Genomic DNA, 17,239 nt, shown 5'->3' on the forward strand with positions numbered 1-17,239 from the left:
CTCAAAAAAGTATTGGCAGTTTAGCTCGCCAGGTAGGTTGTTTGTGCCCGTACCCTCCCCCAACTTACCTAGTTTAAAGCCCTGTGAAGTAGGCGGGCTAGACGGTGTCCAAAGACGTTCTTCCCTCTTCTGGTCAGGTGTAACCCGTCTTGTCCCTGTAGTCCTTGCAATGCCTCTCCATGGTGCAGGAACCCGAAGTTCAACTCCTTGCACCATCCCTGCAGCCAGTTGTTTGCCCTCCTGATGCGATCCTCCCTGGCACTGCCCTTGCCCCTCACTGGGAGGATCAAGGAGAAGACCACCTGCGCATCCATCCTCCTCAGCTTCTCACCCAGCGCCCTGAAGTCTTCAGGTATGCTGTCCGGGGTGCTTCTGGCGGTGTCGTTGGTTCCGACGTGGATGAGAATCATGGGGAAGTGGTCTCGGGGCTTGATGAGTCTGTCAAGGCAAGCGGTTACATCCCGGATCCTGGCCCCTGGCAAACAGCAGACCTCCCTTGATTGCAGGTCTGATCTGCAAATTGGTCCCTCGGTGCCCCTCAGCAGTGAATCCCCGATGACCATCACTCTGCGCTTCTTAGGGGTGGGTTGCTCTGTTGATTCTGGAACTGGAACCGTCTGCTGAATAACTTCTTGTACCTCGTTCTCAGGACCTTCCTGAAGAAGCTGTTATCTGTTCCTCGGCGATTTGTGGTGTCGATGTAGAGCTGCCCTGTATGTGAGAGAAAGAGACAGAATTAGGTCCTCTGCGTTTTCCTGTGGAGGAAGTCACTAGCTGCCAGGAGTCAGCGTCTCCAGCCACTTCCTGCATTCCGACGGTTGGTCTCAAGTTTGCAGGTCTGGGTGCTTTGGGTGTCCCCAGGGTGGTCTTGTCAGGTTCCTGTTCAGTGATCTGAGACAGCTCCTGGATGACTCCATCGATGAAGGTCTCGTCATCTCGGATGCTCCTTAAGCACTGAACCTCTTCTCTCAGGCTCCTCAGCTCTAGCAAAAGGCATTCGTCCGGCTGATCCATTACTTCCATCTGCGTGGAGACTGTAGATGTCTTTGAGGGGATGGCCTCGGTCTGTACAGAGACCTCTGCCCTCCGTCCTGGTTCCCCTTCCATCTGTACTAAGACCATAGCCATCCCCTGGGTACTTTCGGTGACTGAACTGCCTGTTTTGATTGAAGTCTTGCTGCTTCTAGTTCTACCTGCCATTTACAAAAAAAATTTTTTTTTAGGATATTTGTTAGGATGGGGGCTGTTAGTGTTGGTCAGAAGGTGTTGAGGTTGGAGGGCAAGAGGTAGTTAGTTAGTTCTTGGTCTGAGGGATAGAGTAGTTAGTTAATAGTTAGTTGCCTGTTTGTTAGTGCACTAGAGAGGTCAGTCTGATTAAATGTTAGAGCAGTGTTTTTCAACCTTTTTTGGGCAAAGGCACACTTGTTTCATGAAAAAAATCACGAGGCACACCACCATTAGAAAATGTAAAAAAATTTAACTCTGTGCCTATATTGACTATATATAAAGTAATTCACTTGAGTGCCACCGCCGCCATCGGGAACAGGCCGGCGCCAAGTTCTCCCTGCTTCTCTTCCCTGCGGGGCCGACCAACTCTCGCCACCCGTCGTCAATTCTAACGTCGGAGAGGACGTTCTAGGCCAGCCAGGCAGCGATTGGCTAGCCCAGAATGTCCTCTCCGACGTCAGAATTGACGCGAGTGGCGAGAGTTGGCCGGCCCCACAGGGAAAAGCAGGGAGAACTTGGCGCCGGCCTGTTCCCGATGGCGGCGGTGGCACTCAAGTGGCTAAAGAGCCGCAGTTTGCCGTCCTAGGGACAACACTGGAGGGTGGCCAGCTGTGCACCCCCTTGGGACGTAAACCCGGGGTGGGGCAGACCGCCCCCCCACCCTGGTATGCCACTATCTGTACCTCACTCCCTCCCTATGACCAAAAATTCTCCTTTCTTCTATTCCCCGTGTACACAACCATCTCTTTCCCTCCCTTCCTCTCTCCAAAGTCCATGCCTTCTGTGTCCAAACACTCATTCCCTCCCCCACCTCAGCATCTCTTTCCCTCCCTTCCTCTCTCCCAAGTCCATTTCTTCTGTGTCCAAAAACGCATTCTCTCCCCCACCTCAGCATCTCTTTCCCTCCCTTCCTCTCTCCCAAGTCCATTTCTTCTGTGTCCAAAAACGCATTCCCTCCCCCACCTCAGCATCTCTTTCCCTCCCTTCCTCTCTCCCAAGTTCATGCCTTGTGTCCAAAACGCACTCCCTCCCCCCTTTTGTGTTCCGTGTTTGCCTCCCAGCCCATCTTTGCAACTTTCTCAGCAAAACGAAGCTCAAGCCGCGAGGCTTGTCTTCTGCTTCCTGCCTGCCCTGCCGCGCACAAATAGCCGAACGGAAGCATTCTCCGACGTCAGCGCTGACATCGGGGAACGCTTGCGATCAGCTATATGTTAGCTGCAGGGCAGGCAGGAACAGAAGACGAGCCTCGCGGCTCGAGATGTATTGAACTCCGCGGGTCCCCCGTCCAGCTCTCTCCTGTCCACATGGGGCGGACCGCCCCTCTCCCTAGACTGTGGCCTAGGACCCTGGGGGAGCCCAGGCCCCCTGTCAGCTCCGGGCCCCTGAATGCAGGACTGGTGGTACTGCCCTGATGGCGGCCCTGACCGTATGGCACACCAGGCAACATCTCGCGGCACACTAGTGTGCCCCGGAACAGCGGTTGAAAAACACTGTGTTAGAGGATAGCATGTCTGCCTGTTAAAATGGTTTGGGGATAGAGTGATTGGTGAGGTCTGCCTGTTTAGTGGGAAAGGTTTTGGTAGCTTGTTGGTTAGGTAGAAATTTGAAAGTTGAGAGTGATTTGTGAGGTCTGCCTGTTTAGTGGGAAAGGTTTTAGTTGCTTGTTGGCTAGGTAGAAAGTTGAGAGTTTAAAGACTTGGTAGAAAGTTGAAGAAAGACTGAAGCCAATTAGTTAATTAGCTAGTTGTATAAGTTGAGAGACCGGCTAGAGTAGAAAGCCCTTTCTTGTTGCCCTTCGCACATTTTGAACAAGACGCCCCAAGGTGTAGCTCCGGGAACAGCTCTGTGAATTTTCTATTTCCCTCTGACCTTCCAGCTTGATTTTGTTCATAACGATTACCATATTGTTTCTAAAGGTCAGGCAGATCGAACAGCACTTCTGGCATATTAATTTTGCGGGTTATGCCGCATAAGGCAGCATGAAGTCATCGTTCCACTTTAGGTCAGATTGCACTCAAGATGACAGCAGAGAGTGGGCCTTCTACAGGGAATTCGGCTATGCCTCCTACAGTACTCCTTAACGAGGCTGCAGTTTTGGAGCTTAAAAAGCACTTGACAGCCATCATGGATGTTGGAGCTCCAAGTTATCATCCAGGAAGTGAAAGATGGAATGAGTGCATTTAATAACAGAGTGCTGCAATTAGAAGATCAAATTGTGCAGCATGAGGTGACCACCGATTCCCTCTCTACTTGATTACAAGTTTTGGAGCGCACGACCCAACAGCTCAACGAGAGGGTGGAGGATCAAGAAAACCGTGCGTGCCAAAATAACCTGCGGGCAGTAGGAGTCCCTGAATAAGTAAAAGAGAGTGATCTGTGATCTTGGCTGGAGAACTGGTAGCTGACCGCTGGGAGAGGGTTTTACCTGCATAACTCTTCAGCGAGCTCATCGGATTGGCAGCGGAAGGACAGTGATGGCAGGCCTCGGTTGACAATTATGAGATTCTTGAACTACACCGAAAAAGAGAGTATTCTCCGCAGTGCAAGCAGTTGACCTTTGAGAATCGCCCGGTTCTGCTCATCCAGGACTTTTCCTCAGCGATGGCAGCACACCGGAGAGTGATGGCTCCTTATTGTTCGGCCCTCTACAAACGCGGTCTCTGGGCGATTCTCCAATACCCGGCCCAAGTGCGTCTGGGGTCACTCTCAAGCTGAAGAATACTGGCTTCGTGCTTAACCCTTGGTAAGCCTGCAACCTGCTCTGAGTGTCCGAGCTCCGATTAGCTAGGACCCTAGGCCTACACCCTTGGTAGGCGGTGAAAGGACACGGCCTACAGCCATGGGTAGGCAGTGCCAGGGGCATGACATGCCTCTATATCAAATTTTAAATAAATGATAACACTTGCATCTCCCAGACAAATTCAATAAGCACTACCAAGAAAGGAAGCATGAACCATTTAACCTTTCAAAAGTATGATAAAAATAACCTCATACTAGAAGACGTACAGTGCTATATATTAAAATGCTAGATACCTACAGGGGATCTTTTCACTATTGGCTAGTGGTAACTTCCTAGAGTTGAAAACGGGCACGGCTGCTGAGTCTGATAAAGTGAATATTACCACTGCTACTGGCTAATCTGACATGTACTTATAATATAATAACTACTTGCAGAACTGATGACCAAGTTTATTTTATCACATTTTTAGACTTTGGAAACAAAATATTAACATCTATTTTACAGGCACACTGGGAGTGATGAGCACATAGTCAAAATATGCAGCCTTCAATAATACTGCAACAGTTAATTTGACTCTGCGTTAGGGATAGTTTTATAACAGGATGCCTTTGGAACATGCTTCCATTGGAATTAAGGCAGATAAAATTATTGTTTTCGTTTAGGAAATGACTAAAGGCATACCTGTTTCAGCAAGTGTTTGCTTCATTTTGATAATATCTGACTATTTTATGAATGCTTTATTGTAATCTGCTTAGATTTTTGAAATAATGTGGACTATAAATAGTTTAAATAGGTACTACGAAAATATATTTAGGTACCTAAAGGATGCTTACTTTCATTTATAGAATACTTTCCTTTATAGAATATGCACCTATAATTTGGGCACAAGTACTTAAATACTTAAGTGCCAGAGATATGCATGTAACTTAGGGCTCCTTTTACAAAGCTGCGTTAACAGTTTTAGCGCAAGCAGCTTTTTAGCGAGTGCTAAACCCACGCTACGTGGCTAGAACTAATGCAAGCTTGATGCTGGCGTTAACGTCTAGCACGGCTAGCAATTTAGCACGTGCTATTATACGTGTTAAACCGCTAACGCGGCTTTGTAAAAGGAGCCCTTAGTATTCTATATAAAAGAAGAGCAAGTCCTGCCCAGGCTGTACTCAGACTCTCTTTATGTTTATTGGTATTTGATAAATTGCCCTATCCTAGAGAAGTTCAGGGTGGAGTACAATTTTTTTTCTTCATGTACTCTAAGTATTTACCCAATCTGTCCTGGCGGACTCACAATCTAACTGTGGTACCTGGGACAATGAAGAGTTAGGCGACTTGCCCAGGGTCAAAGGGAGCAGCGCTGGGCCAGAACCCGTAACCTCAGGGTGCTAAAGCAGCAGCTCTAACTACTATGCCACTTCTCCATTCCACTCCATGTATACATTTCCAAGTTTATTATGTTTAAATATTTTTATTAAAAGTTTGCAATAAAGTGCCAGCAAATAATACAAAACGAACAACAAAAGTCTCAAGTATGTGCACAAAACACACCATTGCCCCAAACCTCCTCCCTCCCACCCACCCCCACCCCACAAACCCACATTACAGCATCAAATCAAGAGCAGGTGTGAGAGAGAGGGAAAAAAATATAATCATAGATTTAAAAGTCTACTGCGCGCAAGTGGAGTAAGGTCCATCCAAAAGTGCTCCCAGATAGAACAAAAGCGCCTTCCGAGCTTAGAGTCCAGGTCTACGCTCCAGGGAAACATAGAAACATAAAAAATGATGGCAGAAAAGGGCTATAGCCCATCAAGTCTGCCCACTCTATTAACCCTCTGCCCAATCATCAACGATCTCCATTGGGCATATGACGGAGGTTCAGGGGACAACCAGTTGAGCAAAATGGCTTTTTTACCAAGGAGTAATGCCCTTGCAAGAAAAGCAGTCAATCCTTTAGGTTTTGGTGAAGTAATGATATAGTGTCCAAAGAGTGCCCTTGGGACCGGCGTGTTTTTCCAAGATTATTAAAAATTTGTTATACCACCTTATCAGAGATTCAAAGCAGTTATACATTAAAAAATGGGTATACGAATAAATAGCCAAAACCAATAAATAATACAACAAAAACAAAACAACAAGGCTTACAAGATTGACTTAAACAAACTGGCAAGTTTCCAAGTTTTATTAAAATTTGTTGAAATGCCTCTCATGAATTCTAAGCGTTTTACAATATTAAAAACAAAGGGGAAATATACAAAGACATATAGACAGGACAAATTAAAGACTTAAAATAAAAACAAAAGGTAAGTTTTAGTGAAATACAATATTTACAGGAAAAGCAAAAGTAGAGAGGGAAGAAACACGAGGAGGGGGAGGAAGAAGGTCCTCTTTGATAAAGAGGCTGGAGGTGGAGAAAGTGTAGGAAAAATATGAGGTAAAAGGAACATAAGGAGCGGGGAGAACAACAATATATAAAAGGAAAGAACGAAAAAAGGGAAAAAACAAAAGGACGGAGAAACGAAAAATTGATTCTAAAAGGAATGGTCTAAATATAGTACATTTGTGTGTGGGGGGGGGGCACTTTTGAAAGGCCAGCAAGTCAGAATGTCCCAAACAGATGTCCATCTCATGTATTTTCAAACAGGATACCCCCCCGAAACGTCTTTAAAGATAAGTGCTTAAGAACTTCAGTTAAAGTATAGAGAAATTAATTGTTGAAAAAGTTTTCTTCAAAAAAAGTTATATTTAAAGAACAGACTGATGAAGAAATGACATCCATGCATTACCGTATTTTTCGCTCCATAAGACACACTTTTTCCACCCCCTAAAAAGGGGGTGGAAATAAGGGTGCATCTTAAAGAGCAAATATACAACAAAAACCAACAACCCTGTACCTTTTTTTTTTTTGCATCCTGGCTCCCAGTGCGCTTTCCGCGCTCCTGCCACAGTTCCCCTGCTCTCTTCTGGCAGCAGTACAGCGGTGCACGAAGCAGGCGTGCACTTTTTACATGCCTGCCTGGTCCCGTGTTGCACTCCGAATGGCTGCCGTCATTTCTCGCAAGTCCCACGAGAACTCAAGGCAGCCATTCGGCGTGCAGAGCGGGACCAGGCAGGCATGTAAAAAGTGCACGCTTGCCTCGTGCACTGCTGTGCTGCTGCTGGAAGAGAGCAGGGGAACTGAGGCAGAAGTGTGGAAAGCGCGCTGGGAGAAGGGATGCAAAAAAAAAAAAAAAAAGGTACTGTAGGGGTGGGGCTGGCTGGCATGGGATTGGCTGGCTGGGGGCTAGCTGGCTGCCACTACAAGTGCTTACCATTAGACATGCCCTGTACCCTGTTCCGGCCTACCACTAGACCACCAGAGGGGGTATAGCGAACACCATTTGTTTCAGAATTTTTTTTTCTTGGTTTTTCCTCTTCTTCAGGTAGGTGAGTCTTATGGTCAGATGCATCTTATAGAGTGAAAATTCGGTATGTTATGCTGAGCAGTACATAGTGTACACCAGGAGTGCCCACCCTTTTTGGGCTTGAGAGCTACTTTTAAAATGACCAAGTCAAAATGATCAACCAACAATAAAATTTTTAAAAACACAAAGCACACTGTATGCAGAGAAAATGTTAATTATCATTTATATTCCGGGGGGTTTTCAAAGAGATCAAGGCAGATGGCTCTATGCACTGTCACCTCATTAACAACTATACAAAAATAGACAAATATACCCCCCTCCCTTTTTACTAAACCACGATAGCAGATTTTAGCGCAGGGAGATGCGCTAAATGCCCAGCGCTGCTCTGGACGCTCATAGGCTCTCTGCACTAAAAACCGCTATTGCGGTTTAGTAAAAGGGGGCCATAGTGCAAAATATAGACTGCAGATATAAATTCTCAAAATGGATACATTTTGATCACTAAATTTAAAATAAAATAATTTTTCCTACTTTTGTTGTCTGGTGGTTTCATGAGTCTCTGGTTGCACTTTCTTCTTCTGACTGTGCATCCAATCTTTCTTCCCTTCTTTCAGCCTGTATGCTTCCTCTCCTCCAGACCTCATTCCCTCCCCCAAGCCACTGCCGCCACCATTGGGGAACAGACCCCCAAGCCGCCGCCCCAAGCTCTCCCTGCTTCCCTGCGTTGGGCCAAACAGCATTCCTCTCCCCAACGTCAATTCTGCTGTCAGAGAGGAAGTTCCGGCCCAGCCAGGCAGCGATTGGCTGGCCCGGAACTTCCTCTTCGACGGCAGAATTGATGTCGGGGAGAGGAAGGCTGATCGGCCTGGTAGATCGCCAAGGCAAAGTGAGTCTATCACGGAACCTGGGATGGGCTCCACGATCGACTCACTTTGCCTTGGCGATCAACCTATTGGGCACCCCTGGTGTACACCCTTCATTAATCTTCATATATTTAAGTACAGTAAGTAATCTGTTTCTGAAGTGGGATTTCAACCTGGGTCCCTTGTGTCAAAATTCACTACACTAACTACTAGGCTACTCCTCAGACCTGCTTTCTGCTATGTTAGGAATGCCCATAATACCTGAAACTGGCATACACTTTCAGGGGAGAGGTAGGGGAATAGCACCCACTAGGAGATTAAGGAGGAGGGTCTAGAAATAATTAATAATAGTAGTAGTAGTAGGTCATGCTTTAATCCCTCCAGCGGTCAGCTGCTCAATCAGGAACGCCTTTCTGTAACCTGGATGTTCCTAAACAAGTCTAAATAAGGATGTCCTTTTTAAACATGGATGTTTCTTCTTCTTTGGCAATCACAGTTGGATGTCCAGATTTCAAACCTTCCTGTTCCTGCCCAAAACATGCTCCCTTGCGATTTGGACTACAATATTGATGTCCTCATTCTGCCTTTGCAAAATCAGGATTTGGACATTTCAAGCATATGGACAACCATTTCAGACTTTTGAGACATCCATATGCTCCAAAAATGAGTGTCATTATGTTAAGATATACACATATTTACAGAATAACACTTAGATGCAATTTTGGCATTTAGGCATATATGGATGTGCACATATATACATGTACAGGTTATTATTCTAACCATTTATATGCATAACTGTTATTTAAATCTTAGGCCCTCTTTTACAAAGAAGCGCTAAGTGTTTTAGCGCATGATTAGCGCGCGCTAAACGCTAACACATTCATAGGATAATAAGAATGCGTTAGCGTTTAGCGCGTGTTAAGCCTGTGCTAAAAAGCATAGCGCACCTTTATAAAAGAGGGGGGTTAGTGCCCACTTTCTAAAATTACCCTCTATATCAGGGGTGCTCAATACGTCGATCGTGATCAACCGGTTGATCGCTCAGGCAACCCCGGTCGATCGCGAAGCCATGCGGTTTCCCTTCTCTTTTTTTCCCCTCCTCACCGGAATCCAATTAATCCACCTCTTGAGTGAGTTTCCGATAGTTGATACATGCCCGTCGATTATGCCAGATAAAAGAGCCAATAAAAGATTGAAAAGCCCTCACCTCCTGTCCCCTCAACCAAAGCGGAATCATCTGCAAGGGGTATAGTATTTTTGGTAACAGGACCATTTTGACTAAAGCGACCCTGCCCAAAAGGGACAAGGGGAAGTCTCCCCAACAGAGGCAAAGGTCCCGAAGATGGGCAAGTTTGAACACAATATTACACCAATATACACAGGCCCAATCCGTGCTAAGGAAAATTCCTAAATATTTAAGTTCCCCCGTGGCCCACCGAAAGGGAAAAGTAGGCAGAAGACTAGAGGCACAAGGCGAAGACACCGGCATGGCTTCGGATTTGCTGAAATTGATGCAGAGGCCCAAAAAGGACCCATATAAGGCAATAAGATTAGTTATAAGCGGGATGGAGACCTAGCCATTGCCAAACAGTAGCATATCATCCGCAAACAGTAATCTTACACTCCTCTCGCCCTATATGAATACCCGCGATATCCGGGTCAGCCCTAAACTTGGAGGCCAGGAGCTCGAGCGAGAGAATAAACAACAAGGGGGACAGCGGGCATCCCTGCCGTGTCCCGCGCCGCAAAGGAAAGAGGGCCGTACGATATTTGTTAATGAGCAACTGAGCGGTCAGAGCAGTGTATAAATGAACAATCCAATCATGAAACGGACCTATAATACCGAACCACTGTAAAATCCAAAAAACATAAGGCCATACCACCTTGTCGAAAGCCTTCTCGGCGTCCAGGCTAGCCAACAAGTCTTTTTCCCGCTCAGCCCCGGCCCTTGCGGAGCGCCACCAAGGCTTTAAAGATATTAGTGGAGGAAAAGCGCCCCTGTACGAACCCCACCTGGTTGGGGTGGATAAGAAAGGGAACCACAGACATTAAAGTATTCCGAAAAGAAATCAAAACTCATCTTTTCAAAAAACACTTCCCATCATTCTAACCTCACTCCTATAGCACTAGAATATTCTCTCATAAATACCACCACCACAGCAACACCTAGTCAATTCTTCAAACCATTTCCCCATTACATAGTCAGAAACCTATACAAGAAATCATCGTCTGTAACCAGAAAACTGCTTCCTTCAACGTTGTGTAACTCACTACTATATCCTGAATGTATTATTATTCATCATCGTAACCTATTATATACTTACTTCTTTGTTTTGTAATTCTCTTGGAAATGTCCAGACTACTAATTTGTAACCTGCTATATACATGCTTCTTTGTTCTGTAACGCTCCTGGAAATGTCCAGACTACTAATTTGTAATCCGCTTAGAACCGCAAGGCACAGGTGGAATAGAAATCACTAATGTAATGTAATGTAATGTAACCACCAGAGCCAAACACCCCGCCAAGGTGGCTGTGAGTATTTTCATGTCCTGATTAAGCAATGATATGGGTCGATACGAACCCACGAGCTCAGGATTCTTACCCGGCTTAGGAAGTACAACTACATGGGCATGATTCTGTTCAGGGAGGAGACGGTCAGCAGCCTGCACATCCGCATACATAGCACTCAAGGCAGGCCTGATATGGGGGCTTCAGAATTTTGTAAAACTCCGGCCCTGCGGCCTTAGCAAGTTTCCATTTACCAATAGCATTGTGAATCTCAGTGCAAGTAATGGGGGTATTGAGTAAATCCCTTTGAGCCTCAGTGAGTTGGGGAAGGTCCAGATCCTGGAAAAACAAATCCCGTGCTTCGGTGTTGCATGGGCCCGAACTGTACAATTCACTATAAAAGTGCACGAACTGCTCCTGAATGGCAATAATCTCCGTATGTAATACCATAGGGCTCTCTCGAATACGGGAAATACGCGTGGCCTTCTTAAAGGATCGAACAAGGTTAGCCAAGAGCTTCCCTGCACGATTGCCCCATTTATAGAGTTTATACTTGTAGATGTCAATATGGGTCAAGACTCTATCGGTAAGGATAGCATCAATGCGTTAACGCAAGCTAAAATACGACTGACAGGCCTCATCAGAACTATGTTGCAAATGGTAAGACCTACTTTCCCGCAGTTATTTTGCATGCGACGTGAGCTCAGCATCTTGCTGTTTACACTTGCACCGCTTTGAACCGAAAGGTAATGGCGGAATAGAAATCTGTAATGTAATGTAATAGTGTATACTATGATACTACCCCGAAGGTATGCCTTGGCAGCCTCCCAGAACACCATATCGGAAACGGCACTGCCCCCATTAGATTGCTTATACTTGGTCCATTCCTCAATAAGGTAAGTATGGAAAGCTTCATCCAAATATAGGGTGGGATTGAATCACCACATACGGTCGGAGGAGGGTCCACCCCACCTGAGGGTCAACTGAACGGCTGCATGATCACTAAATGGGACATCCAAGATGTGAGTGTGCACCACCCGCCCAATAGACCGAGAGGGGAGCAAGATGTAATCCAAGCGCGAATTTCTATGATGCACCCCTGAAAAAAAGGTAAAATCCGCCTCCCCAGGCTGATATACGCGCCACACATCCTGGAGATCCAACTCCCCCATCAAAAAAATTCACCCCCAGGCATTCATTGTCCCTCCGTACTACCCGAGGCAGCTTACAATCAAGGGAGGGATCACTTGTGATATTGAAGTCCCCACTAACAATGAGTTCATTATTAGGCAGTGCCGTGAGGTGAGACAAGATACCCGAAAAGAAAGCATTGGAGTAAACATTGGGGGCATATATATTGCATAGCACTACGGGCTTGTCCCCTCCCAGATAATATAATGGCCCTGGGGATCCTGGAGAACCTTAAGCGTTACCACCATGAGCCCTTTATGAATGAGAATAGTAACATCCCGTTTTTTAGAAGAATAGGAGGAAGAGACTACCTCCCCCACCCAGTCTCTGGCCAATTTACGGTGCTCACTCGCCATCAGGTGAGTTTCCTGTAAAAAAGCCATAGAGGCCTGCTCCCACCGCAAAAAGAAGAGAACTTTTGTCCTTTTCGCCGGGGAGTTAATACCAGCTACATTTAACGTGATGCATGTGAAATCAGCCATATCCATGAGAGGTGCAGAGAGCCAAACCACACACATACTCAGGCATATTGTGGTCCCTAAGGGCCTCCCAGCCAGACTCCCCTGGATAAGTAGAGAAAATCCAATCACCCAGCCAACCAACACCCCCCCCCCCACAGACATCCATCCCCACCACACAACTCCACACTCCCGCAAGTACTCAAGGGAAAACCACATCACACACCGTCCCCCCCGGCCCCCTCAGACTCACCCCAGAGCCAGAGCGTTAGCACACTTAGAATCCAGATCAAGGCCACACACACAACCCAACAAACACCCCCCCCACCCTCCCCAAAACCCAGCCCAATCCCCCCATCCCATCCAGAATAAAAAGAAGAGAAAAGCCCACGTCCAACCCCCCACCCAACCCAACCTAAGACAAAACGGTAAATGGTCCACATGAGATATCTACAACCCACATATCAGCAGAAAGTAGAGAGAAAGTCCCCCACTCCAACTCGGGAAACAAACAGAACAGGCCACAGCAAAGATAAACAAAGCATCTAGGCAAGCTCCAAGGGGCTTAGGTGTAGAGCAACAGAGAGGCGGACAGGAGGAAAACAGTCAGTGGCCCCAACATCATGGATCAAACTCCCGATTCCTCTCTGACCTGGCACAACTCCACAGCAGGCACGATGTCCGAATCCAAGCCTCCAGCATTGCCTCCGGCCCAGTGTCCTGCAGAGCCTCAAGTCCCAGGGCCCGCTGGGCCAGCACAAGCCAGATAAAAAGGACCAAAGGGAGGTGTAACATATCCACGAAGAGCAGCAAATAGCAACAGGCGAAGCCCCCCCCCCCGAAAGGCGAGGATTCGCCGCGGGAAAGGCCGCGATGGAACCACAGCCACCACAAAGGCCAGCCACTGCAGGTCGGTTCCGCTAGGATTAAGTTAGCCAGAGGGGGCAAGCTCTGAAGGTAGGCTTTGAGGGCTTCCACAGTCACAGATCTTCGCCCCCCCCCCCCTGGCACCCACGATACGGACCCGAGCCAGGAACTGGGCAATGAAACTCAGCCCCCGATTGTGGAGCTCAGAGAAGTAGGGGGCTAGGGCATGCCGGCGCGCAACCACTTCCGCCAAGTAGTCGTGAAAGAGTAACAGCTTACCCCCCTGATATTCCAGTGCTCCTTTTTTTCTGTAGAGGGTCATCAGCTTGGCTTTGTCCACAAAATTAAGGTACCGGGCAATAATGGGACTCGGCCTGCTATCTCCCTCCCTTCATGGTCTCAGGCGGTGGACCCTCTCTACCACAAGTTTCAGGCCCTCAGGAAGGAGGCCAAGTGCTTCGGGGAGCCAGTGCTCAACGATCCCCCACAACTCCTCATCTTTTATAGTTTCGGCGAGGCATACATTGTTACGATGTAACCGGTTCTCCTGGTCCTCGAGCCTGTCGTGGAAGGTGGCACAGCGTGTTTCCAGCGCATGAACCTGCGCCTCCATGACTGTCGCCCGGTCCTCGTGTTCAGCAACACGGGACTCTGCTGTCTGCAGACGCTGTTCGTGGCACTCCATGCGATCGCAGATATCTTCTACCGTTGGCTGCAGCTTAGAAAGGCGATCATCGATCATAGTTGAAATGGTCCGCGTCATTTCTTTAACAGCGGCCTCTTGCAGGACTACCGTCGGAGACGAGGGATTCTCAGACACCATCTTGCTAGCACTGGAGGACTGAGAAGTCTTGGCCTGTTGTGCCGATTTTATGGGCATAACTCAAGCCCAGGCTCAGATACAGGATCAGGAGTCACCCCCTTAGTGCAGAGAAAGAAGCTCCACACTCCAGTACCAAAATAGAGAAGGAAGTGGAAAAGAGAAAAGTTAGGCGGGTGAGGGTCGGAGCTCGATCAAGAAGCCACCACTCAGCACTGCTTCATCACGTGATCCCTACACCAGCATTCTTTAATCCAAGGCTTGAGGGTCAGTGGTTGTGCCCATTCATACTCTTGATTCTTCCTTCTCTCCTTAAAGAATGACATGGGGATGGTTTCCCGTGGTTATCCGCAGGGACAGGAATGGTGTCACTGTGTCATTACTGCTTACTATGTGTACAAAAACCCCATAGTTAAACTATAAAATCCATGATTAACATCTGCTGACAGTAACATCAAATTGATATATCATCATATGGTTTTATTATTTTCAAACTAATGGAATGTTTGAGTACTGCTCCATTCAAATTGCACCACCCCTGCCTCCCCCCCCCCCAATTTGGAGATACAACAGAGGGGCTGAAAACAATTCATGAATGATGCTCCACATGCCTTTCCTACTTGTTTACTTTTGTTATATATATTTATACATTTTGGCCCAGATTCTCTAACTGGCACAAATTTTTTAGGAGCTGGTAGGCGCCCAAGCTCAGTAAAAAAATGCAGTTCAAATTACACTTTTAACTGAGTTTCAAGGCGCCTATTGGCACCTAAAAAAACTGGTGCCAGAATCCCGCCTCCATAAGTGCTATTCACAACAAAGATAGGGTCCGGAAATGTAGGCCTGGAAAACCCTTGCCTACAGTTCAGAAGCCTATCTTTCGCAGAAGCGTGATTGACATGCAATAGCGGCACCAAAGAGAGAATCCGGGCCTTTATACTTTGCTGCTTTATATATTTTAAACTTTTAAATTTTATAAAATTGACTGAAGCCTTTTGTGACATGCTTGTAGCACCGAGAAAACAGCAAGGATGGGCAGAGAACAGGTGTAAACTGCCGAGAAAACAGCAAGGATGGGCAGAGAACAGGTGTAAACTGCACACCAATTGCTGTACAATGCTTACTTTGTGCTGTTAACTATGCATTTAGTAAGGTACACTTACAGTCTCCTCAAGAGCACACACAGTGGTGAAGTAAGGTGGGGGAGGCGGACTGCTCCGGGTGCCATTTTGATGGCGGCGCCAGCACCTCTCTGCCCTCCCACACCATGCTCACGCCCTCCATAACCTCTTTAAAATCTTTGCCAGCATGAGCAACTACTCTAACCTGCTGCTTGCACCAGCCTGGCTCCCTCTGAAATCACTTCCAGGTCGTGGGACCAGGAAGCAACGTCAAAAGGAAAGCCAATGCCAGCGTGAGCAGAAGGCTAGAGAAGCTGCTCGCGCTGGCCACGATTTAAAGAGATACGGGGGTAAGAAGGGAGGGCATGAGTGTGGCGTGGGGGCATGGAAAGGCATAGAGAAGGGCACCACCGCCCCGGCGCCTCCCACCTTCGCTACACCACTGGGGATATATATACTCCCTGTTTCTATATTTGGCGCTGAAAATTGGTGCTGAAATTTAGGCATGGTGTCACGATACAAGTACATAACTAAATTGGTAAATGAACTATTATATATGAATTAATGAGCCTTAACTATCAAAAATAATACCTAATTGTCACTAATTAGAATTTGCATATGCATTCTCTTGCTCGCTATTCTGTAACACTTCATGCATAAATTCTCTAGTGCATCATTCAAAAGGGGGCATGCCCAGTTGAGGGGAATGGGTGTTACAAAATGTTATCTTAAGAATCTCAACTGCCAACCAGTCTATAGCCAATGCAATTTTTCCAAGATCCGGAGAGTCCTTTCTCTTTGACTGTAGCTTAAGCTAACACAAGCTGCTAAATGTCACACCATCTGCAAACAAGGAATAATTCAGCAATGTAAGAAGTATGGGAGTAGAGACAGCCACAGGGGAAGATGGTGAAACTGAATGAAAACTAAGGAATATAGACAGAACAAGGGATACTATGATAAATCAACACCAGCCTTTCACCAATCTGATCTGCTTTCCTACTACAATACATTTGTTTTAATATTGCTTTTCCAGCGCTTACCTTGCTATCGTCCATTTTAAATAACCTGAAACAGCCAGTCCCCACAAACAACGTCGTTCCTACTCGGAAGAGGTTTTCAAACATACACCAGCTACGACCCTACCCTCCGTAATCCCCCCACGTTGGTTTCAACGGGCCCGGACATTTAAATAGCCAAAGGCAGTCCACAGCTCTGCTTCCACAACCTGTTTACACTCAGCCAGTCAGCTGACTGTGTGTTCCCGGACGAAAGCGGAAGTCACTCAGTATTGTGGGAGTCGTAGTTTTCTGTTCGGCCATGTCTTTGCAATTAAGCTAGGGAGCATTGGATGAATGAACTACAAACCCCAGGGGCTGACCGGCGTTTAAAAAAAAAACCCGAGTGCGGTACAGTAAGAATAGCTCTTCCCCAGCACATGAGGAGGAGGCCGAACCGGTGAAAAGTTTGTATTGCAGTGACATATCCAGACAGCCAATTTTGGGCGTGCCTGCCCTGAACCCAAAAAGAGTGAGCATCTCTCTTTCCCTCTCCCTCCTCCACCAGCCTGTGCTGTTGAGATGCCTGAATAGGGTTACCATATGGCTCCAGAAAAAGGAAGACGGATTAAGACATCCAGGTTTTACTTTTGTTGAAGGCAATGGAAGTGAAACCTGGATGTCTTAATCCGTCTTCCTTTTTCTGGAGCAATATAGTAACCCTATTCCAGACATGGGCAACTCCGGTCCTCGAGGGCCGGAATCCAATTGGGTTTTCAGGATTTCCCCAATGAATACGCATTGAAAGCAGTGCATGCAAATAGATCTCATGCATATTCATTGATGAAATCCTGAAAACCCGACTGGATTCCGGCCCTCGAAGACTGGAGTTGCCCATGTCTGCCTAGTCCAGGAGTAAGCAATTCTGGTCCTCAAGAGCCGGAGCCAGGTCAGGTTTTCAGGATATCCACAATAAATATGCATGAGACAGATTTGCATCTCAAGGAGGCAGTGCATGCAAATCCATCTCATACATATTCATTGTGGATA

At 46.9% G+C, this 17,239-nt stretch overlaps 1 protein-coding gene across 1 annotated transcript in view; it reads right to left on the reverse strand.

Annotated features, from left to right (window-relative positions):
* The window catches only part of CREBL2 (cAMP responsive element binding protein like 2), a 42,467-nt gene extending 26,007 nt beyond the window's left edge, over window positions 1–16,460 (reverse strand). Inside the window, exon 1 of the mRNA XM_033953143.1 lies at window positions 16,235–16,460. Within this exon, the coding sequence (XP_033809034.1) occupies window positions 16,235–16,318 (84 nt within the window). The 5' untranslated portion in view covers window positions 16,319–16,460. The remainder of the gene's footprint in view (window positions 1–16,234) is intronic.
* Window positions 16,461–17,239: the final 779 nt, after the last annotated feature.

This window comes from Geotrypetes seraphini, chromosome 7, assembly GCF_902459505.1.
Source record: "Geotrypetes seraphini chromosome 7, aGeoSer1.1, whole genome shotgun sequence".
In the NCBI taxonomy this organism is placed as follows: Eukaryota; Metazoa; Chordata; class Amphibia; order Gymnophiona; family Dermophiidae; genus Geotrypetes; species Geotrypetes seraphini.